Below are 27778 nucleotides of genomic sequence, written 5' to 3'. Positions count from 1 at the left end.
GTTTATTTAATTTATAAATTAAAAGAAAAAATGTTTACAAAACTAAGATTTGTTTGTGGAATATATGAAAAATGATGAACAGTCAAAAGTAATATAAAATTTGCTAACCTTTCGCTCTCCTATCACTCGTCTATGCGGACTTTTTCACAAGTTTTCCACAAATTGGAAAAATTTTCTTTGTAACACGATACACTGATGCGACTGCACGATAAGTATGCACGTATCCAAATGACCGCTTCAGTTATCACACCACTTTACCCTGCTTCACATCTTCATAAGTAGGGGTGTATTAGAAGGCGCCGTAGTTGAAATGTAAGGCGCGGAGAAGACAAGAATCAATCTGTTTTCGGGAATGACCGCCTAATTCGCTACTATACTACGGTTCATAATCGCATTTCTACTTCTATGTACCGGCAAACTTGTTGCTCCCTTGCGGTGTTGTTTATACCTCGTTTTTTGTGCTCTATGTTCTTTGGAATCCTTTAACATCGTCAACTGATTGGAAAAAGGTTAGTTTTGAAAGTTGAAGAGTTATTCCAATAGTCAATAGATTATATTTATTTAAATGCAAGTAAAGAAAAAAAAGTAGAGTACCATTTAATTTCAAAAATATAACGTTTCATTTTACTATATATATATATACATGGGTAAAGAAAAATATAAGAAAGAGAAATACTGTTTTCATGAGTACACTTGCACTCAGGAGAATGAGTATATATATATATATATATATATGTGTGTGTATGAATGTCTAAACTATACACTAATCCAGAAATCCTAAAAATATAAAAATGCATAGATAAAATAAATTCAATGTTTAAATATTATATTAAATAATTAACAATATATAAATAAAATACCCTTTTACATTATCTTAAATATCAATAAATAAAATAATAGAAATTATTTTATTTTGCAAAATTATTATAAAAAATTAATTAATTATTTTAAAAGAAAAAAGTTTAATTATTAATAAAAATTAAAGAAAAGAAATATTAAGAAATGAATTTAAATCTAGAGAAATGGAATTTCGGAAATAATAGAAAGAGACAGAAGACATTCATAGATAACACTGTATAAGAATACCTAAGGAAAAATAATAGTAAGAGGCGAAAGATATAATTTCGAATATAAAGAAATTATTAATTTAATTCAAATTTAAAGATTTTTTATTAACAATATTAATAAAATAAATATGAAACAGTTAAATTAATTAACCATATTTTTCATTTTTTTTACATAAAATAATATAAATTATTTTATTTAATTGCTTAAAATAATAATATTAAAATAAAAATTATATGTTAAATAAAAGTAAAAATTATTTAAAAATTTATGGTAAAGGTAAAATTTTTGTCAAATTATTATTTTTTAAAATATTAAAGATTTAAAGAAATTACAGTAATAATTGAGAAATGATTGACAGCTGAACAATGGCATTGTTCTCTGTATACGTTACAACGGAATTAGAAAGAGAGAAATCGCTCTGTCCTTACCAAAATAATTTAAATATTATTGGCTAAGAAAAAAGGACGCCGCGAAAAATGCGATTAGAGGGAAAATTTGGCGGTAAGAAATATACAGCAAAAGTATACGAAGAAAGGTAGGAAGGGAAAACCGCGGATTGTCAAGCAATCAGCTGTCAGAGTCTCTCTAACACACTTACTAAATTTAAATATACAAGGGATATAGAGAAATTTGGGGGATGAAGCGTCTTCTCGAGTTAATAAATAGAGAAGGAGACCCAAATTTGGACATAATATCTGAGAGGCTGGTGTAACAACCGTTCCAACTCAGAATTATATAAGAAATAAAACATTTTAACAAATAATAAATTTAAATTCAATATTAGGAAAGTAGAAGAAACAAAAAAGTGAATAATCACTTTAATTGAAAATACATAATTCTACAAAGTCACGCCATGGAGAAAGACTTGAGGGGTTTCTGGTAACTCGGAGTACCACCTCATTATCTGGATCCTTAAGTGGTATCAAAAGCAAATCGTAAGTCTCTTGAAGATACATATATCTCAAATTCATTGCAATAGGCGATCAATTTGTTAATGTGTAAGATTCAATTGAGGAGCCGGATCGTAGAACCGATTCTTCGCTCGAACTCACGCAGAAGTATTGTCCGCCCCTCCACTATACCATCAAATTTTAAAACTCATAAATAAAATATTTAAAAAATATTATGTTATGCAGAAGAAAAAAATACATATTTTATCTATTTGAAACTTTTTTCTAAAATGTAATTTATTAGTACTAAAAAATGAAAACTGAAAAATTTTTTTTTCGAAAATAAATTACTTTTTAATAAATATATCGTCCTTTTTCGGTCAAATATTGACGAAATTTTGTGAAATTTTTTAAGCATACACAATATACACAACAGAAGCCTACAAGCTATAAAAAATAAGAAAAATCACATTATTTATTTATTAAAAAATTTTAAAAGACGTCATTTACAAATAGAGGAATTTCACTTTTCAACACAAAAAAGTATGCGATGAATTTTCAAATTATGAAAACTTCTCGCGAGAAAGTTTTTCCTTTACTAATCAGGAAGTTTTTCCCACAATTTCAAACTGATTCGTATATGAATAAAGAAAATACGAGGAAAATAGCGAAACCGTACTTTCGTTCGCAACGAGAATGTAAAAAGGCAGACATGTTTGTCGTCGCAACGTCGCGCGCGCGAACACACACACACACACATATATGTAAACAACTTGAGGAAGCCTTAGTTGCTGCTGTGTGTGTGTGTGCGCGCGTGTCATTGCGACGACAAACATGGCTGCCTTTTTACATTCTCGTTGCGAACGAAAGTACGGTTTCGCTATTTTCCTCGTATTTTCTTTATTTATATTCGAATCAGTTTAAAATTGTGGGAAAAACTTCCTGATTAGTAAAGGAAAAACTTTCTCGCGAGAAGTTTTCATAATTTGAAAATTCATCGCATACTTTTTTGTGTTGAAAAGTGAAATTCCTCTATTTGTAAATGACGTCTTTTAAAATTTTTTAATAAATAAATAATGTGATTTTTCTTATTTTTTATAGCTTGTAGGCTTCTGTTGTGTATATTGTGTATGCTTAAAAAATTTCACAAAATTTCGTCAATATTTGACCGAAAAAGGACGACATATTTATTAAAAAGTAATTTATTTTCGAAAAAAAAATTTTCAGTTTTTATTTTTTAGTACTAATAAATTACATTTTAGAAAAAAGTTTCAAATAGATAAAATATGTATTTTTTTCTTCTGCATAACCTAATATTTTTTAAATATTTTATTTATGAGTTTTAAAATTTGATGGTATAGTGGAGGGGCGGACAATACTTCTGCGTGAGTTCGAGCGAAGAATCGGTTCTACGATCCGGCTCCTCAATTGATTATGAATCCCTGTCCTCCAATCAATAGTTAATTTAGGAAATAAATAATTTATTTAAATTATTTATTTAGTAATTTTCCAGAGAAGTAAATAAGTTTTTCATTTATTTTCCGTTTGACTTAGATCATTTTAATATGTTGTTAAATTAATAACATGTTAAATAAATTTGCGTTTAAGGAAAATATCTGCAAAATTAATTTACTTATGATAGATTATTGAATTTAGGGAATAGGGAATTTGACCTTGATAGCGGTTAGGAATTGTCAAGTTTCTTTTATTTTATTTAAATTTTATTTTATATTTTTTTATAGATAAGCCTACGAGGTAATTTAGAATCTCAATTGAAGAATAACAAAATAGTTGGAGAGAAATTAAATAAAAAGGTGAAAAGTTTAAGCTAAACAATAAAATTATTTCATTTAATTTTATTCAGAACGAACTCACAATAAATTATTTAAACCAAAATAATTGATAAATAATTATATTAGATGATTGATTGCATATTTTATTTTTCTATTAATAATTAATATTTATTTTTTTTGTAAAGTAAAAATATTCAGCTTTGAAACGATAAATGACATTAATTCATTTATAAAAGTAAAAGTGAATAAGAAAATAAACAGCTGATCTACCGAATAATTACTGGAAAGATTCCTCTAATTTGGTAAACAAGCAACAAGTTTTCTAAAAATAAAATAAACATTTTACTTTTAACATATTTGTAGAAACAATAAATTTAAGGATTAGTCTAATTTAAATTACTCTATTATATCATTACAATCATATCTGTTGATATAGCTGGCACGTGTCTATTGTATCAAATAATTAAATTATAAAATATAATGTCCCTTTAAATTTAGACAATAGCCATTCTTTCTTTTGTATAAAGTTACGTAACGTGGGTGATTGATATATAAACATTTATGTTTGTGGTCATTCAACCACATTTTTGAACTTATTAATTTCTCAGAACCGAATCAAATCAGGGCTAAGATAGATAAGGTAAACACAAACACGTATAATAGTATATATCCCCGGTGTGAGAGTTAATAATGCTTCAAAGTAATAAATTAATGAGAAATATAACATGAGGAACATTTGTCTGCATGTATGTGAGTGTTTATGGATGTGTGTATGGTACCGCGTTTTGTATACAAATTATCTCAAACAATTGGTGTTCTAAAAAAAAATATTTTATGCTATGAATTTAACTTTGTTTATTATAAACGTATTTCTAACATTAAAATAAATTACTTGATCTTTATAAATTATAAATTTCACCTAAATTTATAAAATTAATCGTTACTTTTAACTTTAATAAAATTAAATTTTTCAATCTTTTAATATTTCTTTTAGTTTTAAATTGCTGTTAATATTTACTTAATTATATTAATATTTAATGTTTATTTTTTTTAAACTTATCTAGTTAATTTCCTTAATGTTTTCATATATCAAATGAACATATTATTCTCAAAATTGAATTAAAAAATTCATGGCATATCACATAAATTAGCAAACTGCAATGTTTCCTCCGCGAGATAACAAAGGATATCTGCTTAATATTATTATTACATATGTCTGCAGAAAAAAATTAGTTTATTATTTAGAAAGCTAATTTTCAGCTATGTGGAAGGTAGTAATTAATTGTCACAGCTCAATATTTTAAATGTAAAAATAATTATTAACTATATTAACTAAAAATTAGAAACTATCTACAAATAGAAATTACTTATTTACATCCTAGATAAATGTTATCTGTGACAGCTAAATTTTTTTTCTATATATGAATTATTTTCAGTCATGTATTTCTTACAATTTATATTTATTAAAGTGACAACATGTTGGGACATTTAAAATTAATTCATCCGGTATTGAAGATAAAAAATTTATAAATTATATTTATTATTAATATTTTTATTATTAATGTATTATTACAAATATTAATTTCATAAAAATTAGTTTTTTTTATAAATTTAACTCAATAATAGTTCTTTTTAAAAATGTTGTTTTACATAAATGTAAAACTTATTTTTATACTATAAATGTAGCGTTTAAAAAAACTATTTTAACGAAAATAATTAATTTTCGAAAATGAAGTTTTAAAATAAATTTTCAATTTAAAAATGCTAATGAATTGGCTCAAATATTCGTCTCTTCTAATAAATGATAATTTATTAAACCTCGTAAAAACATTATTGCATATTTGCTTATATTCAGATAATTATATAACTGTCATTTTTTAAATTTACATCCTTTTGGACAATTGTGCACAACTTTTAGAATGAAAATTTTTTTGATACTCAAAATTCGCTTATCGAAGTACACCGTAAACATATACATAAAAATGGTTCTTATTATTTGCGTTGAAAGCATTCCCCATCATTCTTAATAACAGTAATGATGGACTCTTGAAGCAAAAGTACTTCATAGGCGTTTCTTAGAAAACCAGTTACCAGTTTTTTACTTAAAATAATTTAAATTTAATAAATGGAGAGAGTGCTAAACTTGATCCCATTTATTTTTAAGGCCTAATCAGTGTGCATGATAATAGCTACACGGTTAAATCTTAAGCACTAATTCAAAGTTTTTTTTCAATTTTGCTTTATATGATGTATGATTTTTTTATAATATCAGTTTATAATATTTTTACAGCTAACTGCAATGACTGATACTCCAGTAGCCACTGATAGTGTCAGTAACCCGAAAGTTAATGTAGAAACGAATAGCCCTCCAACTGGCTCTAAGTCAGGTGAAGAAAATGTGAGTATTCTGGAATTAAAATGACTCTTTTTAGTCTACTAATAAAGAACCTTTTCTTTCTGCATTTTTTAAGATAAAAGAATAAAATAAAAAATCAGATTTTAGAGCTGATTTACAAACATTATAAATTTACTAAAATATTTTTCTGATTTAAGAAAGATAAAATTTGTTGAATGTAGAGGGGACCAAACTTGGTCTCGTTTATTTGTCAAGCTTAATTAGTGGGCGTGTTCGGAGTTAAACAGTTTAATCTGCAGCACTAGTTCAAAGTTTTTCTGGATTTTTCTTTCGACTTTGTAAGATTTTTTAAAAATACCAATTTATAATATTTTTTTACAGCCCGGTGCAGTGACTGATACTGGCACTGATGATACCATTAACTCGAATGATATTCTCGAAACAAATAGCTCTCCAATTAGCTCTAAGTCGAATGAAGAGAATGTGAGTATTTCTAAATTAAAAAGATTATTTTTAGGCTTCTTAAAAAAGAACAGGACTTTTTCTTTCTGCATTTTTTAAGATAAAAGAATAAAGTTTAAAAAAAACATATTTAAGGGTTATGTGGGAACCTCCCACGTGACCTAGTATGGGAAAATGTGTTTTGGTAGTATACATTTCACTCTGAAATGAGAAAAGATTTTTGTCTAAAATTTTGAGGGATGATAGATTGGGGCACAAGGAATCTCGCTGTTCTCCGAAAAATACATAATTTTGAGTTAAATTATTAAAAAATGATGTTTAAGAAGTGACATTTTTAAACGAAAATGAAAACAAACATGGCGGCGTATACACAGACGTTGCTTGAGTGTGTCAGTGCTCCAGTAAACAGCGCCAATTCGAGCGAGTGGCCGCTGAATGAACTATGATAAAACACATTATTTTTCTATTTATTGCTTTATTTTTATTATTTTCGCGTTAAGTTATAGTAAATGAGAAAAATAGCGAGATTTCTTATACCAAACTAAATCATTTTTCCAAAATTTTAACCCGAAATCATTTTTTATTTCAGAGAAAGTTTCAAACCACAAAAAAACGTCCTTTGCCCACATACCCTTAAAACCTTATTTACTAACATTATAAATGTACAAAAATATTTTTTTAACTTTAAAAAAATTGAAATTTATTGAATATAGAGGGCTCTAAACTTGGTTCTGTTTATTTGTGAGGCCTAATTAGTGGGTATTATTGCAGCTAAACAGTTTAATCTGAAGCACTAATTTTAAGTTTTTCTGAATTTTGCTTTCTACTGATTAAGATTTTTCAAAAATATCAATTCATAACATTCTTACAGTCAACTACCAAGACTAATACTGGCACTAATGATTCTAATGCCTTGAAAGAAAATACCGGAAGTCAAGGCCCTCCAAGTACCTCTAATTTGGGTGAAGATACTGTAAGTATTCCGGAGTCAAAAAGACTCTATTTACACTGAAAAAAAATTACTCTGATCAAATAAAAATTACGTTATTTAAGAAAATAATTTACTTGTAATATAATATAATAAATTTAAATAAATATCAAATAAATTTATCATTTATAAAAATTATTTCATTCAATACTGCTTGAGTAGCCAAAAGTTTTGCACATTTAAATGAACGAAATTTTTTTGCAACTTCTTTAAGTACGAATTTTATTACAAAATAATATTTTAAATATCTAAAAAGCAGATATTAATTTAATAATTTTTTAATTTGCTGTTTTATAATTTATAACCATCATAATTTTTATTAATTTATAGATTGAAAAAAATATTTAGTTCATTTGAACAATCAAAACTTCTTTACATATCAAAATCTATTTATTTCATCCAAATATTTTTTATTAGTTTTCATAGAATCATTTATTAAATATTGCGTTATTTCTATTAAATAAATTAGTTTTCTTGAATCAATCAAATAAATTTATTGTGTCAAATTATTTTTTATTTGTATCAAAAAACAAAATATTTGAGTAATATAAATAAAGGAATAGTTTCAAACAACACTATTTATATTCAAAATAAATATTTACTTGCTAGAAATATTCTTTTTTGTTTTCATAAAATAATGTATTAGTATTAAATACTGCATTATTCGCATTTAAAAAATTAGTGTAGTAGAATCAATAAAATAAATTTATTCTGTCAAATAATTTTTATTTGTATAAAAAATCAAATATTTGTGTAAAATAAATGAATACATTATTTTAAATAATTTATTATTTGTTAAAACTTTCATCTGTTTCAAATAATTTGATTTACTTAAATCAAACCTTTTTTTTATTGTGGAAAATGATAAGTTAACCATTTTTTTTAATTCCATTTCGGTCCAATTCTTCTTTGGTGGGGCCAAATTTCACCCAAAAATTAATTCTAATCTGCAAAATTCGGAATTGATAAAATTTGTATATTTAAAAAAAATGTTTTATTGATTCTTGAACAATTTTCAATTTTATTTATGTGCTGTTTTTGCATAAAATAATTTTTCTTTTTATTTATTATAATTGAGTAAGTTACTTAAATATAAACAGAAGTTTATGCGTCCAGATGAATGAAAACTAATATTTATATTTAAAGGCAGTTAATGTTTGTAGTATAATAATTAAAACTTTATTTATAAATATGTCTTATTTTCTATATTCTGTAAATTAGATTGCGTTCATTTTTACGATATATATAGAAAATAAACATTTACAGGTAAAAAAAATTAGATATAGATCGGGTCGCAGTGGAGGAGATGGTAAATTAGCTAGAGCAGCAGCATTTAAAGTAAGTTAAGAGTGTAAATCCAGGGTGTCTACTCACCGAGAATGTAAATTAACCAGGAAAAACTGGGATTTAGCCGGGAATTTTACGTCAAAACAGGGATTTTTCTTACTTACGTTTAAATCAAGTTTTATGAGTTTAATTATATATTAATTTTCTTTATGGATATAAAGGCTAGAAAAATAAGGAATTTTTTGAATGTTAGGTCATTTCGTTTCCAGGTCTACATTAAAAAGTTTATACCTAGTCAAGAGGTACAAAAAGCAATTTTCTGAGAAATTTTTCAAAGGAAGTTTTTGCATTAGATTATGTAACTTTTGAAGTAAAAGTAATATTTTTAATTTTGCAAAAAATATTGATTTTCGTGGTTGCTGCAATGATTTTCCCATGGCTTCTCTAAAAAAGGGTCTTACGGTGAGCAAGATATTTTTTCACTGGACAATCTGAAATAAAAAACAGCAAAATATTTGTTTAATATATAAGATCAAATCTTGTTTTTTAAGGAATAAAAAGTTCTACATTAACAAAGTTGCAGCATCTAAAAAAGTTTTTTTAATTTCTTTTTTTTAAAGCTGCTTTGTGTAAAAGCTTTGTGTAAATCTATTATTTTTTCATTCCTTCAAAAAAAACAAGATTTGATCTTATATTAACGAAATATTTTTTTATTTCAGATGATCCAGTTAGAAAATACCTTGCTCATCGTAAAACACCTATTTTTAGAGAAGCCGTGGGTAAATTGTCGCAGCAGTCACGAAAATCTACATTTTTATAAAATTACAAATATTGTTTATACTTTAAAATTTATATACTCCGATGGAGAAAATTCCATTCTAATAAATTAACAACTTTCTTAAAAGAAATGGCTTTTTTGGCCTCCTGGTATCATATGCTACCAAGTTTTATTTAAATTCGTTAGCTTACTCCGAAGAGATATCTATCCGTCCCGGGACTTTTGATATACCCTGTATAATGATTACTCTTTATTATATACCTAATCATTATTGTAATTGTGTAATAATTAAAAAATATTTTTTAGGTTACTAAAGAAGCAGAAAAGTTAAAAAAGAAAGAAGAACAGGAAAAGAAGAAAAAGAAGGAGGAAACGAATAAGAGAGAAAAATCACGAGATAGAGAAAGATCGAGAGACAGGAATGCAAGAAGAGATAGAAAAAGGTCTAGAAGCAAGAGCTCTAAATCAAAACAAGAACAGGACCAAGCACGATGTAAGAAAATTTTACAATTATGTATGCAGAATAGATTGGTTGTCATTATATTAATATATTTCCGGTTATTTGCAAAAACGTGACTTTTCAAATAAAATTTAAAAAACCTATCCTTCCAGATGAGATTTAAGAAATATTTGCAAATAATGTATGTAAATTACTTCATTTTCAAATAAAAATTACGAAAAAAAACTTGAAAAATAATTTTCGGGAAAATTTTCAACTTGATTAAATCTTTTTAATACTAACAATCCAAAAAAATAAACGTCATTTTTGCATTAGCAAATTTTGCAAGCCTTATCTGGAATTACAGGTTTCTCAATTCTTTCTTAAAACATGACGTTTTTCATCTGAAGAATCATGTTTTTGCACCTAATCGATAAGAATATACTATGAATATTTCAAATTAATAAACTATGCTACTGGTAATTTGTTATTTATGGTAATAGTTACTGGTGATATGTATTAAATAAATAAATAGTGAAGATAGATTATAAACAACATTTTACTAACTAAATTGTATTTTCTACCGCGAAAGGGATATTTTACTTTAAAATGGATAAAAACAACTTTTTGTGAAATTTTCGGAACCATAATATTTATTTACAAAATTTATTTTAGATGATATAGGGTCAGTTGGGGTAAATGGGGACAGCTTGTTATTATTAACCAAATTGACAAAAATGAAAAATTCATGTGAATTTCTGTTATATGAGTCAAAAATAAACCTGCAAATATTACCTTTTAAAGAAAGAAACTTGCGTAATTTGTGAAAAATGAGGATCGAAAATGTCGACGATCGAGGGCACCTCCAAAAAAGTTTATAAAATAATTTTCTCTAATCTTTGGTAATTTTTTTTAACAATTAGTAATATGAATTCTTAAACAAAAAATTTTTTAACCACAAAAACTGAAAGTCGAAAATATTATATTAATTTTTTATATGAATGATACACTTCATTTTTTTAACGAAATCTAAGTTGTTTCCAAGAAGAATATATAGATGAAAAAGTGGGCCATATAATGTTTCAACGTTAAAAATTAACATTTCTCACTACTTTTTGCTATTGGTAAAAAATTTTAATTTTCTCGTTTTAAATATTCCAGACCCACTTTTTCAGCTATATATTCTCACTGTAAAAATTCTAAGTTTTAGTTAAAAAAATAAAAATTTATTTTTGAATTTCATTTAACAAAGTCTTCTTAGTTAGTCATACATGCGATAAAAAAATTTTAAATTGAACGATATACTCCAAAATATACCAAAACGTCTACACCTTTCACACACTAAACATTAGTCTAAAAAAATTTTTTCTTTTATCATTTGAAAAAATATTTATAAAAAGAAAAAACGAATTTTTAAATTTTAATTATTTTTACTTGATAAACAATTAAATAAATTATTATATCAGACACACTTGGTTGCAAATTCAAAAACTTAAATTAAATCAAATTTTCTTCTTTTCAGATAAACCTAAATATTGGGAAAATGGGAAAAATAGAGGAGGATATCGAGGAAGCAGAGCAAATGGAGGAAATAGAAATGATAAAGAACAAAAAAAAAATCATTATAGTTAATAAGGGAGGAAACATATTTTGTTAAAATTGTATTTGAAAATTCAATTAGTTCATATTTTAAGGGGTTGGGTGGGTTTCAACTTTTTATTTTTTTTATTTTATTAAAAAATAGCTTAATATGGCTAGAATACTGTCCCACAATTCCAAATCGATTGGAGTTAATATTATAAGAGATACAGCCTTCGGAATTTCTTGAAAAACTGGAAAAGTCCTTGAATTATTTTTACCTTAAAAACCTGAAAAAGTTCTTAAATTTTGCATCAGGTACTGGAATTTTCATATTTCATGTAAGAATTTTTTTTCCCACCGCGTTTAGAAACACAAAATTGTAACCTTTTTTTGAATATACTCTTATGCAAAATTCAGGCCTCAAATTACACGATTTTTTTGACTCTTTTCAATGTATGAGACTATTTTTAACATAATTTAATAAAATGAGACATTTCCGACTTTTTTAAAATGTTTTTTAAAGAAAATACGACTTTATTAGAATAAAATTAAAATCGTCCAAAATTGAATTATTTAAAAAAATATTGATCAGAATTCTTCGCAAAATTAATTACATATTTAATAATTTTAATCATGTTCTCTAAAAATTCCAATATTTAAAATATTTTCGAATTGAATGTCCTTTTAAATGCAATTATATAAAATGCCTATGTAAAAAAAATTCATGAATTAAAATTGATGTGAGTTTCAATTATAAAAATTTCCTGAAATTCAATTATTTCTAAAAATTTTTACTTGAAATCTCCAAAAATTGATTTACTTCTAAAAATGTTAACTGAAACTTTTTCAAATTTCAATTATTTGAACATACATTTTTCTGAATAATATTGTTAATAAAGTTATTTGAAAATTTAATTATTTAAAACATTGTCTAAACTTCTGAATTCGAACAAATTAAATAAATCATATTTTGAACATTTTTTTAAAAATTATTTTTATTTGTCTTATAGGTACTAAATTGAATTTTTGACAAATTTGTCTCAGTTTAATTCTGAAATATTGTAATTTAAATTTCTTAAAAATATCCCTTTTAAGCATTTTTATTATAAGGAATTAATAAAACTTGTTTAATAATAATAATAATAATAATAATAATAAAATATTTACAAACTAATTGTTTATATTTAAATATTATAGAAAGGCCTTTTTTTAGTTTCCTGGTAATATAAATCGACGCTAAAATGACTTTTTTCTTCCTCCAAATTGGTTGCAAAGCCTGAAAATACAAAAATTTAAAAATATTAATTACTAATTATAACCTGGAAAAGCCCTAGAATTTTATTTGGCAAAAGCGCGAGACACCCTGCCTCTGAAACCCACCTAACCTCTTAACAGAAAAAATCGAATATTCAAAATTTTAATAAATTTAAAATTCTAATTCCAATTCTAAATTGTAACTAATTAAAACTTCAATTACGTTAAATTTTAATCAATAAAAAAATTCAATTCAGTTAGGGTACGCGACAAACGGTAGCTAAACTTCTCGGCTAAATGTTTTTCTTTCTGTTTCAAATACAATGTGATTACATCTATTCGTAAATAATTTATTTATGTATGTGAGATTAATGCTTTTTATATAATTAACATAATTTTCTTGAAGTACTCTGCCTTTAAGGATAATATTCTCATCACGCCACTCGCGTTTGACCCTCGAATAATAAATGTAATACTTATTACACATTATAATGAAAAAGTAAGTAGAAGAAAAAGACGATATTTATATTTTAAGCAATTCTATGTTTTAGCAAAAAAGTGTTCAATTTTACTCATATTTTTAGAAAAAAAATTGAAAAAACTTTTTGTTTGAAAAATGAGAATTTTTAAAATATTTTTAAATTCAAAATTTGAATATATTTTTTGTTTTCAAAATAAAGTTACTTTGTCTAAAAAAGGTATAACTTTTTTATTCAAACTCGAAGCAAAACATGTTAAAGAGAGAAAGGTTTTATTTTTACTCGCATTTTTCGAAAAAAAATTTAAAAAATTATTAATTTCTAATTATGATGAGAATGTAATAATAATAACCCCCCACAGCACCGAAAATTTCCTGAAAATTTCCTAAAGATTTATTTGCAAACTTCGGAAACTTTAATTGCAAAGTTTAGAGAAAATTGTATAAAGATTTAAATGTCCAATATGAATAAATGTTTGGCGTAAAACTTGAAGGAAGATTTAAATTAAATTTTCCAGAAATTTTCGACGCGAAAATTGAGTGAAGATTTAAATTAAAGTTTCGTGAAATGTTTGGCGTAAAAGTTGACTAAAAATTTAAATTAAATATTTATTACAAATTTATACCGAAAGTTGAGTGAAAATGTAATTTAAATATTCAGTCAATTTTTGTGACGAACATTTCCTAAAAATTTAAATTAAATTTTCAGAAAAGGTTGGACGAAAATATTTGTAAAAAATACAAAAATAATATTTAAGAAGTATTAATATTATTATTAATATTAATAATAATAATACATAGATAGATAGATAGATCTTTATTATTATTATTATTATTATTATTATCAATAAAAAAAATTTACTATCTAGGATTAAAAATAAAATAAATAATATACAAACATTGTTGCTCTGTTTTGATTCACATTGAATCAAGCACTGCATGCTTGTTGAGTAAGAACTTTTGAAAACAAATTATGGGGTGCTGGGGATTGAACCTACATTCGCCGCGCGCTAGCTAAAGACCCTAACCACTACACTACAGATATCTGGCTGAAAAAAAAAATCTTCCACACACTCTACAACTTACTGATAGACAAGTGATCCTACTTATCGACTGAAAAGTCGATAATATAAAGTTGTAGAGTGTGTGGAAGATTTTTTTTTCAGTCAGATATCTGTAGTGTAGTGGTTAGGGTCTTTAGCTAGCGCGCGGCGAATGTAGGTTCAATCCCCAGCACCCCATAATTTTTTTTCAAAAGTTCTTGCTCAACAAGAATGCAGTGCTTGATTCAATGTGAATCAAAGCAGAGCAACAATGTTTGTATATTATTTATTTTATTTTTAATCCCAGATAGTAAATTTTTTTTATTGATAATAATAATAATAATAATAAAGATCTATCTATCTATTACTATTATTAATATTAATAATAATATTAATACTTCTGAAATATTATTTTTGTATTTTTTACAAATATTTTCGTCCAACCTTTTCTGAAAATTTAATTTAAATTTTTAGGAAATGTTTGTCACAAAAATTGACTGAATATTTAAATTACATTTTCACTCAACTTTCGGTATAAATTTTTAATAAATATTTAATTTAAATTTTTAGTCAACTTTTACGCCAAACATTTCACGAAACTTTAATTTAAATCTTCACTCAATTTTCGCGTCGAAAATTTCTGGAAAATTTAATTTAAATCTTCCGTCAAGTTTTACGCCATACATTTATTCATATTGGACATTTAAATCTTTATACAATTTTCTCTAAACTTTGCAATTAAAGTTTCCGAAGTTTGCAAATAAATCTTTAGGAAATTTTCAGGAAATTTTCGGTGCTGTGGGGGACAATAATAAACAACTAAAAAAGGATAAAAATAAATAACAAAAATATATAAATTATATTATATTATTATGTATATAAATTTATTAATATTTTTTATTTCTATTAATAATTATTGTTTACTTACCTATCATGAGAAATTCGGATTCTCGCGACAAAAAGTGTATTAAAACATTATTCACAAATAATTAAGAACTTAACTTCAAACTGTAGCGCCATCTGTTATGTTCAGCTGAATCTAAAACTAACCGCTTACCGTCAAGCACTATCATGTGGTTGCGCGGTATTCAACATGGTAACTGGTCGACCAGTTATTACTACTTACCGGCAGTGCATTCTATATATTCCCTCGGAAAAATGTAAACATGATATTTTTTATTTATTTTAACAATAAGTGCAGTATTAAGTGCCAGTTTTTTTGTGTCAATTGTTGCAACAAATCATGCAGTTTTAATTGCATAACAATAAAGTGGTCAAATTAGTTGTTTCTTGTGTGTTTTTAACAAATCCCTGACTAACTTTCAAACCCCCTGAAAATAACACTTTTTTAAAAATTAATTTTGCAATAACAAAAAGTGTTATTTATATTGCAAAGTGGTCTTTTCTTTTGTTTAACAATTGTTTTTAAACAATCCCTGACAGTCCCTGACAAATCCCTGAGTTCAGGGATCTCTCAGGGATCACAATCCGCCAGGGGATTCACTGGAAAATGGTTGAAGTATCCCCTATTGAAAATCCACACATGGGAAACCACATGGGAAACCACATGGGATCCTATGTCAAAAACTATGTAAAACCCCATTCCCCATATGGGAAACCACATGGGATCCCATATAAAAACTCATGGGAAATTGGGACAGGAATTGGCATAGGAAAATATCAAAACGAGGTTCCTCCATGTCATTTCCTATGTCAAATCCCATGTCAAATATCATGTTAAATACCATGTTAAATACTAATTGAGATCCTTTATCACTTTTTTAAAAAATTTTCCCATGTCAAACCCCATGTCATTTCCCAAATAAAAACCTTTATCATTTTTTTGAAAAATTTTCCAATGTCATTTCCCATGTGAAATCTTTTATCATTTTTTTGAAAAATTTTCCCATGTCAAATCCTCTTTCGCCTTATCGAAAATACCCACATAGGAAAGCATATGGGAATCCACATGGGACACCATATTGGAATCCACATGGGAAATGGAATACGATTTCATGTGCATTCTTCCAAATGATAAAACAAATAGATTTAAGCATAGGAAATCATATAAGATTTCATATAGATTCTGAAATTTCAACCTAAGATTTCACATGGATTTACATATAGGAAACGATATAGGATTTTATTCGGGAATTTTTTAGTTGTCTGCTTTATGCAGGCAGCAGATTACAAAAAAAATTAATTATTTGATTAAATATCAAATAATAATACTTCAACTCATCTGAAAATAAAAAAAAGTTTACTTTACTTCTGCCTTAGACTCTCAGCTTTTATAGTATTCCAGACTGATCTCAACTGTGAGAGAAAATATTTTCACCATCTGGTGGTGAAACAATGAAACTATAATGACGATCAACATCTATATTGAAATTTCCTATGTCATTTCCCATGTGAAATCCTCTTTCATTTATTCGAAAAATTTTCCCATGTCATATCCCATGTGAAATCTTATCATTTTTTCGAAAAATTTTCCCATGTCATTTCCCATGTGAAATCCTTCATCATTTTTTTGACAAATTTTTCAATGACAAATCCTCTTTCGCCCTATCGAAAATACCCACATGGGAAAGCATATGGGAATCCACAGAGGAAATGGAATACGATAAAGGATTTCACATGGCAAATGACATGAGGTTTGACGTGGGAATTGATATGGGAAAATTTTTCCAAAAAATAATAAAAGATTTCACATGAGAAATGACATGGGAAAATTTTTTGAAAAAAATGATAAAGGAATTCACATGGGAAATGACATGGGAAAATTTTTCAAAAAAATGATAAGATTTCACATGGGAAATAACATAGGAAATTTCAATATAGATGTTGATCGTCATTATAGTTTCATTGTTTCACCACCAGATGGTGAAAATATTTTCTCTCACAGTTGAGATCAGTCTGGAATACTATAAAAGCTGAGAGTCTAAGGCAGAAGTAAAGTAAACTTTTTTTATTTTCAGATGAGTTGAAGTATTATTATTTGATATTTAATCAAATAATTAATTTTTTTTGTAATCTGCCGCCTGCATAAAGCAGCCAACTAAAAAATTCCCGAATAAAATCCTATATCGTTTCCTATATGTAAATCCATGTGAAATCTTAGGTTGAAATTTCAGAATCTATATGAAATCTTATATGATTTCCTATGCTTAAATCTATTTGTTTTATCATTTGGAAGAATGCACATGAAATCGTATTCCATTTCCCATGTGGATTCCAATATGGTGTCCCATGTGGATTCCCATATGCTTTCCTATGTGGGTATTTTCGATAAGGCGAAAGAGGATTTGACATGGGAAAATTTTTCAAAAAAATGATAAAAGATTTCACATGGGAAATGACATTGGAAAATTTTTCAAAAAAATGATAAAGGTTTTTATTTGGGAAATGACATGGGGTTTGACATGGGAAAATTTTTTAAAAAAGTGATAAAGGATCTCAATTAGTATTTAACATGGTATTTAACATGATATTTGACATGGGATTTGACATAGGAAATGACATGGAGGAACCTCGTTTTGATATTTTCCTATGCCAATTCCTGTCCCAATTTCCCATGAGTTTTTATATGGGATCCCATGTGGTTTCCCATATGGGGAATGGGGTTTTACATACTTTTTGACATAGGATCCCATGTGGTTTCCCATGTGGTTTCCCATGTGTGGATTTTCAATGGGGTCAAAAACAAAATTGATTAATTTGTATTTTAATTTAATTATTATTTAATTTTAACAATTATTAAAATGTCATTTTTCTTTTATTTTTAGAGGGAAAAATCTACGGAATCTCAAGACCACGCTGCTAGGATTTAATTTACTGAAGATTTGAAAATTAAGGATTTTCTAAATTTCAACCTCCGAGGGATCACCATCTACACCAAGGACTTCTATAAAAGACCCTCTTACAAAGAGCGTCTCAAGAATCGACTGTCTCAAAAGGGACTGTCTAAACATTTGAGTTTTTTTTTTTTATTTTCACCTCCTCATTCTTTCTCTCCCCTTTTTGTGTCTTTTTTTCTATAATCTTAGAAATGCGGATTTTACGCGATTTAAATGTACAATTTTGCTTCCACCCGGTTTAGTTTGTATTTCCAAATTATATTTATCTAAAACTTTAATTATTTTAAATAGGCCGGTATAGTGATCACCGAATTTACTAGTTCTATTTTCATTCGTTAAATAAACATATTCCCCTTTCTTAAAATCTTTTTCATTTAATTTAGCATCATAATATTTTTTACATCTTTGTTAGGCAGCTAACAATTTAGTTACTACCATTTATTCTGTTTCGGATATTTTATTTAATAATTCGTTCACATAAAAATCGTAGGTCAATGGTATGTGTTTTTCAGCAAATTCTGATGGGATTCGTGCTCTTTTTCCAAATATCATTTCATGTGGGGTTACTTTTGTTGATTCATGAACAGATGTATTAAAAGAGAATATTGCTGATTGTAACCAGCAATCCCAATCGGATTTTTCGCAATAGTGTCGTAAATATTCAATAAAAGTATGATGACTTCTTTCTAAAGCTCCTAAATATTGTGGGTGATAGGCGATTGATTTAAATTGCTTAATTTTAAAAAGTTTAGCTATGGATCTCATAATTTCACTTATAAATTGTGATCCTTGGTCTGTGTGAATTGCTTTGGGGCAGCCAAACAGACAAATAAAACCATCAACAAATGCTACTGCTATTGTATTAGCGTTAATTGTTGATAACGGAATTGTCCCTGAATATTTACTAAAGCAATCTTGCCATGTAAGAATATATTTATTTCCCGCTGTAGTTTCTGGCAAAGGTCCTACAATGTCCATTTGAATTTTCTCGAAAATTCTTGTTGGTGTATCAGTAATTTTCATAGGTTGTCTTGTTTTTACTCTAACTAATTTTTTTCTTTGACAGGATTCACACGTCCTAATATAATTTTGAACGTCCCTTCTCATATTTACCCAAAAATATCTTTCTTTTATTCTTTCTAACGTCTTCATTTCTCCTTTATGACCTCCAATTACGCTATCATGGCATTCTTCAATTTACTGTCAAATGTTTCTTTTATAAACAAATTAAAAACTCTATTATCCTTTTTACCTGAACTGAGAATATCACTAACTTTTACCAATATTTTTTGTAAATCCAACAATCCTGCTTCTTGCAATTTAATATTTTGTGGTGTGGAAATAACATAATCACAAGACATAAAGTTTATTAAGTTATCGTTTCTCATCCATAATTTTTCTTTTGACATTTGAAATAATTCATCGGGAATTGCCAATATTTGAACATCTTTCTCTTTAATTCCTTTTGAAAATTTAAATATTCCTTCAATTTCATCCCTATTTTCTAAACTATCATCAGAATCATTTGAACCACATTCACTCCATTTTTTCATTCTTTCTTCTGTCGATTCCTCTGTCTTATTTGTCACGTTCTGTCTATGGCCATGTATATTTGTCATTTCTGGTGTTCCGGAGGACATGCCATTTTCATTTTCCTTGGCATCCTCCCCTAACACAATCTTTTCAAACTCCGGCTTCTGAAAAGGGAAATTCTCATCCCTCTCTATGGGCCGGAAAGACGCCCCTGGCTGAGCCGAACCAGCACCTGACTTTCCAGGTGTTACCGATTTTATTTCCGGAAGCAACAAGGAGACATCCTTTTCACCCATATCTACGGTATTCAACTGCCCAATCAGAACCGGTGATGATTTACATTTAACACTTCCCTTTTTGAAGTAACCTTGACCTTCCTTTTCACTTGCACAATCGAAATTCCTTTTTCTTTTGATTGTGTCTGCCTTTTCAAAAAGGTATTTTTTCTTTAAATTTTTTGACGTTAGATTTTGAATTTATTTTATTTCTAGTATTCCAAGATCTCGGCGAGGATGGATCCATGTCCTCTCCGCTATCAATAGAAATACTTTGATTAATTTGATTCTTATAAATAACATTATACCCCTTTGAAATCTCTGTCCTTTTGTAAATTGTAATCGTATCGTCATTTTCATTGTTTTCGTCTATTTTCTTACATTCACCCTCTTTTCTCTTATCTTTTTCAATTTCAGTTCTCATCCTCATTTCTTCACTTTTCATTCTTTCAATTTCATTATCTTCCATTTCCCTACTTACATATTTAACAAAAACCCTTTCAATGAAATTTACATTTAATTTTCTATCGAGATCAAATTCTTGTTTTTTTTAATTTTCAATTAAATGTTCCTTTAACCTTAATTTTTTATCATTAGATATAGGATTTCGAAAAAGAGCATCGGCATTGGCATTTACCCTTCCTGGTCTGTGCACAATTTCGTAATCATAATCTTGTAATTTGATCTTCCACCTCGCCAATCTAGAATTTATTGTTGGATCTTTTAATTGATTTAGCCAAACTAATGCCCTTTGATCAGTCACGATTGTGAATTTATTACCAAATAAATAAGGCCGAAATTGTTTTATTGCATAAACTATTGCCCACAATTCTTTCTCTGTTGTACTATAATTTAACTCTGCTCCAGCTAAAGTTTTAGATGCATAAGCAATTGGCAAATCTTTCCCGATTTCCCCCTGACTTAATATTGCACCTATTGAAAAATCAGAGGCATCGGTCGTCACAATAAAAGGTTTATGAAAATTAGGATACTGTAATAAGGGTTACGTACACAGTTTTTCTTTTAATTTATTAAAAGCTGATTCTACCTCCAAACTCCAATTAAATTTTACATTCTTTTTTAATAATTGTGTCATTGGTTTTGCTATTTTAGCAAAATCAGGGACGAACCGCCGATAATAAGCCTACTACCTCCAGGAATTGTTTAATATTTTTACAGTTTTTGGGTTGTGGAAAGTTTTGAACAGCTTCGCCCTTTTTTGGATCTGGTTTTACTCCATTTTCAGTTATTACATGTCCTAGATAAACAATTTCTTTACTCAAAAAAGAATCTTATGTGACCTTCTTTTCCGCATTTATAACAAACCTTAATTTTTTGTTTATTCGGATATTCTCTTTTCATGTGACCTACTTGCCCACACCCATAAAATGTAAATTCTAAATTTCCCTCCTTTTTATTTAAATTTTCAATTTTTTCCATTTTTACTGGTAGCTCTGAAATTTTCTCGTTTTCTTTTCGAAATTCTCTTTCCCGATTAAATTTTCTTTTTGACATAATTCGAATTCTTGGGTTTTCGCGATAGGATCGATATTTTTGATTTAAATATGACTTGGAAATTTCAGGTTTTGATTCATTAATTTTATCTTTTACTTCTCTTGATAAGGTTTCTTCAAAATTTTCCTCCCACTCGGCCTTTTTAGCTATATTAATTGCTTCTAACAGATTTTTCGGTTTTTCTAATCTTACACGTAACGCTAATTCTTTTCTTAACCCCATCATAAAATTTTCGGTGGCAGCATCTCGAGCTGACTTTACCATGCCGATAGCCACTTCAGTGTCATTTTTCTCTTTAATTAGATCTATTATTTGATTTAAAATTTCTCCCACTCTACTTCCATAAACATGAACTGTTTCCCCAATTTTTTGTGCTACTCTGGCTAGCATTGAATTTAATTGTCCTATTTGTTTATATTCACCAAAGGTTAATTTTAAATATTTTAAGAGATCCTCTAAGTTATTTATTTCTTGAGTTTCTAAAGAGGATTCGGCATCTCCCACTATCCTTGATCTAATCATTTGAAATAAATGATAACGATCATTGGAATTAACCGAGTCCTCAGCAAATCGACAATTTTTTATAAACTTTGTTGGTTTATTCGCGCTCTTACTGTTTTATCTCTTATAGAGGACTCTTATGTAGTATATACATGCATTACACTCACACATCTATGATTCTCACACAGTCTAAAACGATTACTGTAACAAGTCAATTCAGTCAATTTCCTTTTATACGTTTATATTAAATAAATCAAGTATCTTCAAATAATTTCGTTTAATGTTCGTTATCCCACTCACGCTCGCTCCAATAGGTTATGGGCCCAGAGCTCTATTCGACGCAGTGTTGCCAGACTCGATTTCGAAGATTGCGGAAGCGCAGGCGCGAAAATGCGGGTTTCAATTTCAAAAAGCGGATTTTTTAAAAAATTGTTTTTAAAGATTATTTTAGTTACATATAGGTAAAAAACTAATAATTAAAAAGACTTAATTTATTTGTAAAGTTTTTTTCTTAATTTTTTAAACATAAATATTTATTTAAAAGCGTATGAAAAAACTTTTTTGTTAAAATAGAACCATTGTTTATTATTCACGTTTTATATGTGTATTATAAATCAAATGAAAACAATAAATGAATCCTAACATTTTAGTTTCATAATAAAGGTGTTAAATAAATTAATCAGATTGTTAATAATGTCTCACTGAATAAAAAATATATTTTCGTAGAATTTTTTTTACAACAAAACATAGATTTGTCACATATGTATATAGAATGCTTCAGATTTCAAACTTATTAATAGTATCACATTAATTAGTTTATAATTAACATACTACATTATTTAACTCTACTTATTCAGATTAAAAATACTTTATTTTACAAACATTCTTATAAATTCGTAAAATTCTTTCTTTTGGTTAATTTAAACACTTAAACAAAAACATTGCTTTAAGTTGCTTCACAAGCCTTTTACTTTTATGCTTCAGCAAATATATTATCAATATCATTTAACTCTTCTTCGTCTACTTATTCAGTTTAATAAACGTACAAATACTTTATTTTACAAACAGTCTTATAAATTCGTAAAATTCTTTCTTTTGGTTAATTTAAACACTTAAACAAAAACATTGCTTTAAGTTGCTTCACAAGCCTTTTACTTTTATGCTTCAGCAAATATATTATCAATATCGTTAAACTCTTCTTCGTTTTCTGCAACGGATCTATAAATATTTGAAGAGATCATTCTGTCATACATACTTTGGCGTGGTTGGAAAGCAATACAACAATTTCCACTATCACGAACAATTGTGTCAGCATGTAGCAAACCACATACAGTTGAAGTAATTAATTTGTTTCTTTTCTTTGTCTTGACATCGTTGATTTTTGAGGACACTCTTTCACAATCGGCGTTAGCGATTGAAATCGATAAAACTTCTAATGCAAACCAAGCGAGAGTAGAGAACGGCCTGTCTCCTATTTCATCCTTGAAAATGTTAACCTGAAAGATATAAGAATAAAAATGCAACAAATATACAATTATTTATGTAATTTTTAAATTTAAATTGATAAATAAATAGAAATGAATAATTTTAAAAATTTTATTTTAATTTATCTTTTAGAAAGATCAATAAATTTGCTGGAAATACAACAAACCTGGTGCCAGAAATCTTCGGGATTTTTTAGATCTCTCAAGTCTTGAAAATTCTCTCTTTGAAATGGCAGTGTCCTCCACTGATCATCTATTTCTTGCATTTTTTCTGAAATGAAAATTATTGTTTAATATTTTTTACTTAGATAATTTAATATCAGTAAATATTTACTAGTATATTATTCGTATTACAAAAAATGAATGAGCCCTGTTTACCTGCATCGTTTGGGCCAATTATTCGTGGCATCAGCACCATTAATGGTTGAAGAGAAGGTGTGGACTCTCTTTCCCTCTGCGACAAAGCAGTTGCTGGTGCAAATAATTTTAAACGCATCAACACGGGATCATCAAAGTCAAATCTGCAACAGTTAATTAAATAATAAAAAATATTATTTTTTAAAAATGATTTTTAGAATTATATATTTTATAAATAATTTTTAGATTAGTAAACGTAATAAATACCTTTTCTTTAACTGATCGCACAAAGTGATCAAAAAGAGGCGACATCTGAATTTAATGTCATGGACCACCTCTGGTCTTTGAATCAATTCGGGTAGAAGAAGCTGATTACTGACAGCAATTCCCAAATAAAGCTGGTTTAAAGGCAACCATTTCGATTCATCAGTTGGATAAATTTCATTGGCTGGTGTCGTGTGGATATAATTCCTCTTCATAAAACATGCCAACAAATCATAATAACTCTCATTCATTTTATCATGAACAACTGTGACAACCGACTTTTCTGACTGAAAGAGTTCATTCATGCTTGTCACTTTGGGTAAAACCCACTGTAAAAACAAATAAAACGCTTTGTCGCAGCATCATTTAAAAGAACATGAATTCTTTCGACAGATTCTAAACGTTCTTCAAACCACTTGGCATCAAAAAAAAGACGAAGAGCTTCCCATTGATTTAAAATTCTATTGATCACACTGGTCAATGAAAGCCACCTGGTTTGGCTAGGATGAAGCATTCGTAAAACATCAACCTCCACAAAAGATTGAAATTCGGAAAATTGGGCTCGTCTCTTGGCACTGGTTTTAAAAAAGTTATAAATGTTTCGAGCGAGATCTTCTGTAGAGCGTGGAAGACACTTGCAAGCTTCACTTGCGCAAAGATGCAAAGAGTGGCAAAGGCACTTGCACACCCGCAATCCTGGACACAATTCTGTCATTCTCGAAGCGACGCTATTATCGCCACCCATCATCGTGTTGCAACCATCAGATCCAAAGCCTACAACATTTGCAAATGGTATCTGATGTTTGTCAAATGTCTTTTTCATGATGGTGAATAATCTTCTTGCAGTTGCACCTTCCTCTGCCCCATCTGGATCACTCTCTGTGAAAACTTGTTGCAAATCCCAAAACCGAGATAAAATTTTACCGCAATTTTCAGCATAAAACCTCACCAAGATGCAAAATGTTTTTACAGATGAGATGTCTGTGGACTCGTCAACTAAAATAGAAAACTTGTTTTTTTTCAAAACAGAAACCAAATTTTCTTTTTCGTCGACGCCCAGTACATTCATTATTACTCCTTTCGTTTTCGTTCTTTTGCAGGAAATTCCTTGAACGATTTTTGAGTCAGGAAATATCTGCTTTAAAACATCCAGAAGATGGTCCATTTTCATAAATGCCTCATTGTGAGCAGCAAAGAAACCACACAATTTTAATTCTGCGTATTTCACTTGGTTTTCAAACTTTATCGCTTCCTTATTCTCCGCGTTGTTTGCCAGGAAGATTTGCATTGTCCTGATTTTACCTCTTTGCAGCTGGCAATGTGACGTTCTGATTTAACATGTCTCTCGATGTCACTTCTATAAAAAAAAGAATAATATTTTAAACAACACATTTAACAGTATGATGTTTATGATAAAAAACTAAAAATAACCTTTCACAACGAAACGAAGCAATCCTTCCATTGGCACTTGCAGGGCACAACTTGCACTGCGCCTTGTACGGATCTGAAGAGTGTGGCTTGAGGAAAGCAAATTCAGTTTGCAATTTGACATTGTAAATTGCAGGTGTGTGTTTCCTTTTAGAATGAATCTTTGACCTTTTTGAAGGAGTTTGATGTTCGTATTCTTCAGGCTCGCTTTCCTGATCTTCATCTTGGGACGATCTCATGCTTATAATCTCAAATCTATATTAAACAAATTAAGAGACAAAAAGAGGTTATGTTCGTTTTAAAATTTATCTATTTCATTTTCTTATTAATATAATACAGGAGCATTAAAAATATATTTTATTAAGGATATTTAAAGGAAATTCAAAAGTGTTTTTAAACTTACTTTCAAATTGTCTAACTTCAATTATATTTTAAAACGCATGTAGTAGAAAATAAGTTTGTACAACACAACTGACACATGTGCTCTTGATTTATTTCGAGAAACAGCTGATGAGAAACGACATCAAAGTGTTAGGGTGCAATCACACGCCCAGCATAAAATCCATTAATTTGATTGGTTTTCCACAAAAGAAGTCCAATTTAGGTAAAATTACGTACAAGTATAAAATAAAAACTGAGAGCTAATAAAAATTACATATTAATTTTATGTTTTGATAGTCTTTCGCCAAAATGCGGAATTTTTCGTGATCCGCATTTGTCAATGCGGATTGCGGATAAAGACCTTAAATTGCGGTGTAAAATGCGGAAATGCGGTGTATCTGGCAACACTGAAATCAATGGACACAAGAAGATCGAATGGCCCGATCCGATCTGATCCTTTCCATAAGTGCATCACAATTGAAACACATTCGCAATTGTGACACATCTCACGAAATATAGACAAAATTGAAATCTATTTACGCATCACAGGATCCGACGAGAAAGGCTACACTCCTGGAACAGCTGTTGTCATCGAAAATGCGAGAAAATGTCGACGTGCGCGACCATTTATCTCGGTTCATGAATATCGTAGACAACTTACAACAAATGCAAATTGACATAAACGGCGACCTGTTAACAATAAATAAAATTACATAGCCTGCCGAATAGTTATGCAAATTTTTGTTGTGCAGTGAAATCACGTGACACTTTACCGAATGTCGACAAATTAATCGAAAAGATTATCGAAGAAAGTTTTGCTCGCGAACACAAAAGTGACGAAAACACTATTGACGCTATGTTTGCCAAAAATCAACGCGCGAATTCGAAATGGTCTTCGAAGAACTCCGCGGGAAACAATCGTGAAAACAAACAAGATTCCGGCTCGAATAATCGGGAAAAATCAAAGTGCGATTTTTGTGGTAAAACGAACCACAGAACCGCGAAATGTTTTAAGCGAAAAACAGCGAAAGGTGATAATGCCAATGCCGTCGACGACATATTCCTCGCGAGTGAAATTACTGATCGTCGACAAGATTCCTCGTATAGTACCACGATGAGTGAAGATTGGTGCCTTGACAGCGGTAGCACATCTCATTTGTGCAACAACGCACATCTTTTTACCGATTCGCATGAAGTGAAATCCGGCGTGAGAATGGCTAGTGACATGACAGCCGACGTGACGGCAAAGGGTAACGTTCGTGTAATAGCTTCTGACGGGAAACGCGACAAAACTTTTATGCTACAAAACACGCTTTATGTGCCAACATTGAGCACCAACTTAATGTCAGTTTCGAAAATTGTTTACAGGGGTAATAGCGTTATTTTCACAAAAACGGACGCAAAAGTAAAAGATGAATTCGGTAATGTGAAACTCGTTGCAAGTCGCAAAGGTGATCTGTTTATCGTGCATTCTGAACCCGAAGTCGCAAATGCCAGTGTTGTGCAAAGTGAAAATTGTGATACAAACGAATGGCACAAGCGATTGGGACATTTAAACAGAAGAGATATGAATACTATGTTGCGGAAGGAAGCAGTGACTGGTCTAAAATTCGAAACAGACAGTGAAGTTCTCCCTTGTGACACTTGTTCTGCAGGAAAAAATACCCGTGCCCCTTTCCCCAAAGGAAGTCAGGGAACCTCTTCCCTTCTCGAAGTCGTGCATACAGATTTGTGCGTCCCGATGAGAACGCGTACTCAAGGCGGAG

At 28.7% G+C, this 27778-nt stretch overlaps 2 protein-coding genes across 3 annotated transcripts; one reads left to right on the top strand and one right to left on the bottom strand.

The window, feature by feature from the left end:
* The first annotated feature begins 310 nt into the window (after nucleotides 1-310).
* Nucleotides 311-12331, top strand: LOC127285364 (serine/threonine-protein kinase prpf4B-like). Of its 2 annotated transcripts, XM_051311341.1 has the most exons (7): nucleotides 311-509; nucleotides 6042-6149; nucleotides 6489-6590; nucleotides 7441-7542; nucleotides 8824-8895; nucleotides 9929-10115; nucleotides 11584-12331. In XM_051311341.1, the coding sequence occupies exons 2-7, from the start codon at nucleotides 6051-6053 to the stop codon at nucleotides 11691-11693; spliced, it is 672 nt and encodes a 223-aa protein (XP_051167298.1). In that variant the 5' UTR covers nucleotides 311-509; nucleotides 6042-6050; the 3' UTR covers nucleotides 11694-12331. The 2 variants fall into 2 exon arrangements, with proteins under 2 accessions (XP_051167298.1, XP_051167299.1); XM_051311342.1 differs by lacking the exon at nucleotides 8824-8895.
* Nucleotides 12332-24513: 12182 nt separating this feature from the next.
* Nucleotides 24514-25778, bottom strand: LOC127285371 (uncharacterized). The gene is made up of 2 exons (XM_051311352.1): nucleotides 25635-25778; nucleotides 24514-25560 (listed from the first exon to the last, which is right to left on the bottom strand). The coding sequence occupies exon 2, from the start codon at nucleotides 25489-25491 to the stop codon at nucleotides 24514-24516; it is 978 nt and encodes a 325-aa protein (XP_051167309.1). The 5' UTR covers nucleotides 25492-25560; nucleotides 25635-25778.
* Between the last annotated feature and the right edge of the window lie 2000 nt (nucleotides 25779-27778).

The sequence above is a fragment of the Leptopilina boulardi genome, unplaced genomic scaffold, assembly GCF_019393585.1.
Source record: "Leptopilina boulardi isolate dan_hultmark-lab unplaced genomic scaffold, ZJU_Lbou_2.1 LbouV2_332, whole genome shotgun sequence".
Classification (NCBI taxonomy): domain Eukaryota; kingdom Metazoa; phylum Arthropoda; class Insecta; order Hymenoptera; family Figitidae; genus Leptopilina; species Leptopilina boulardi.
This window is presented reverse-complemented; position numbering and strand designations above follow the sequence as displayed.

What these genes read in the sequence shown, in the direction of transcription:
- LOC127285371 (XM_051311352.1), bottom strand. Translation starts at nt 25,491, where the DNA reads ATGCAAATCTTCCTGGCAAACAACGCGGAGAATAAGGAAGCGATAAAG.
- LOC127285364 (XM_051311341.1), top strand. Translation starts at nt 6,051, where the DNA reads ATGACTGATACTCCAGTAGCCACTGATAGTGTCAGTAACCCGAAAGTT. An exon ending in CTAGAGCAGCAGCATTTAAA is followed by an intron (nt 8,896 to 9,928) that starts GTAAGTTAAGAG and finishes AATATTTTTTAG; the next exon opens with GTTACTAAAGAAGCAGAAAA. An exon ending in AGAACAGGACCAAGCACGAT is followed by an intron (nt 10,116 to 11,583) that starts GTAAGAAAATTT and finishes TCTTCTTTTCAG; the next exon opens with ATAAACCTAAATATTGGGAA.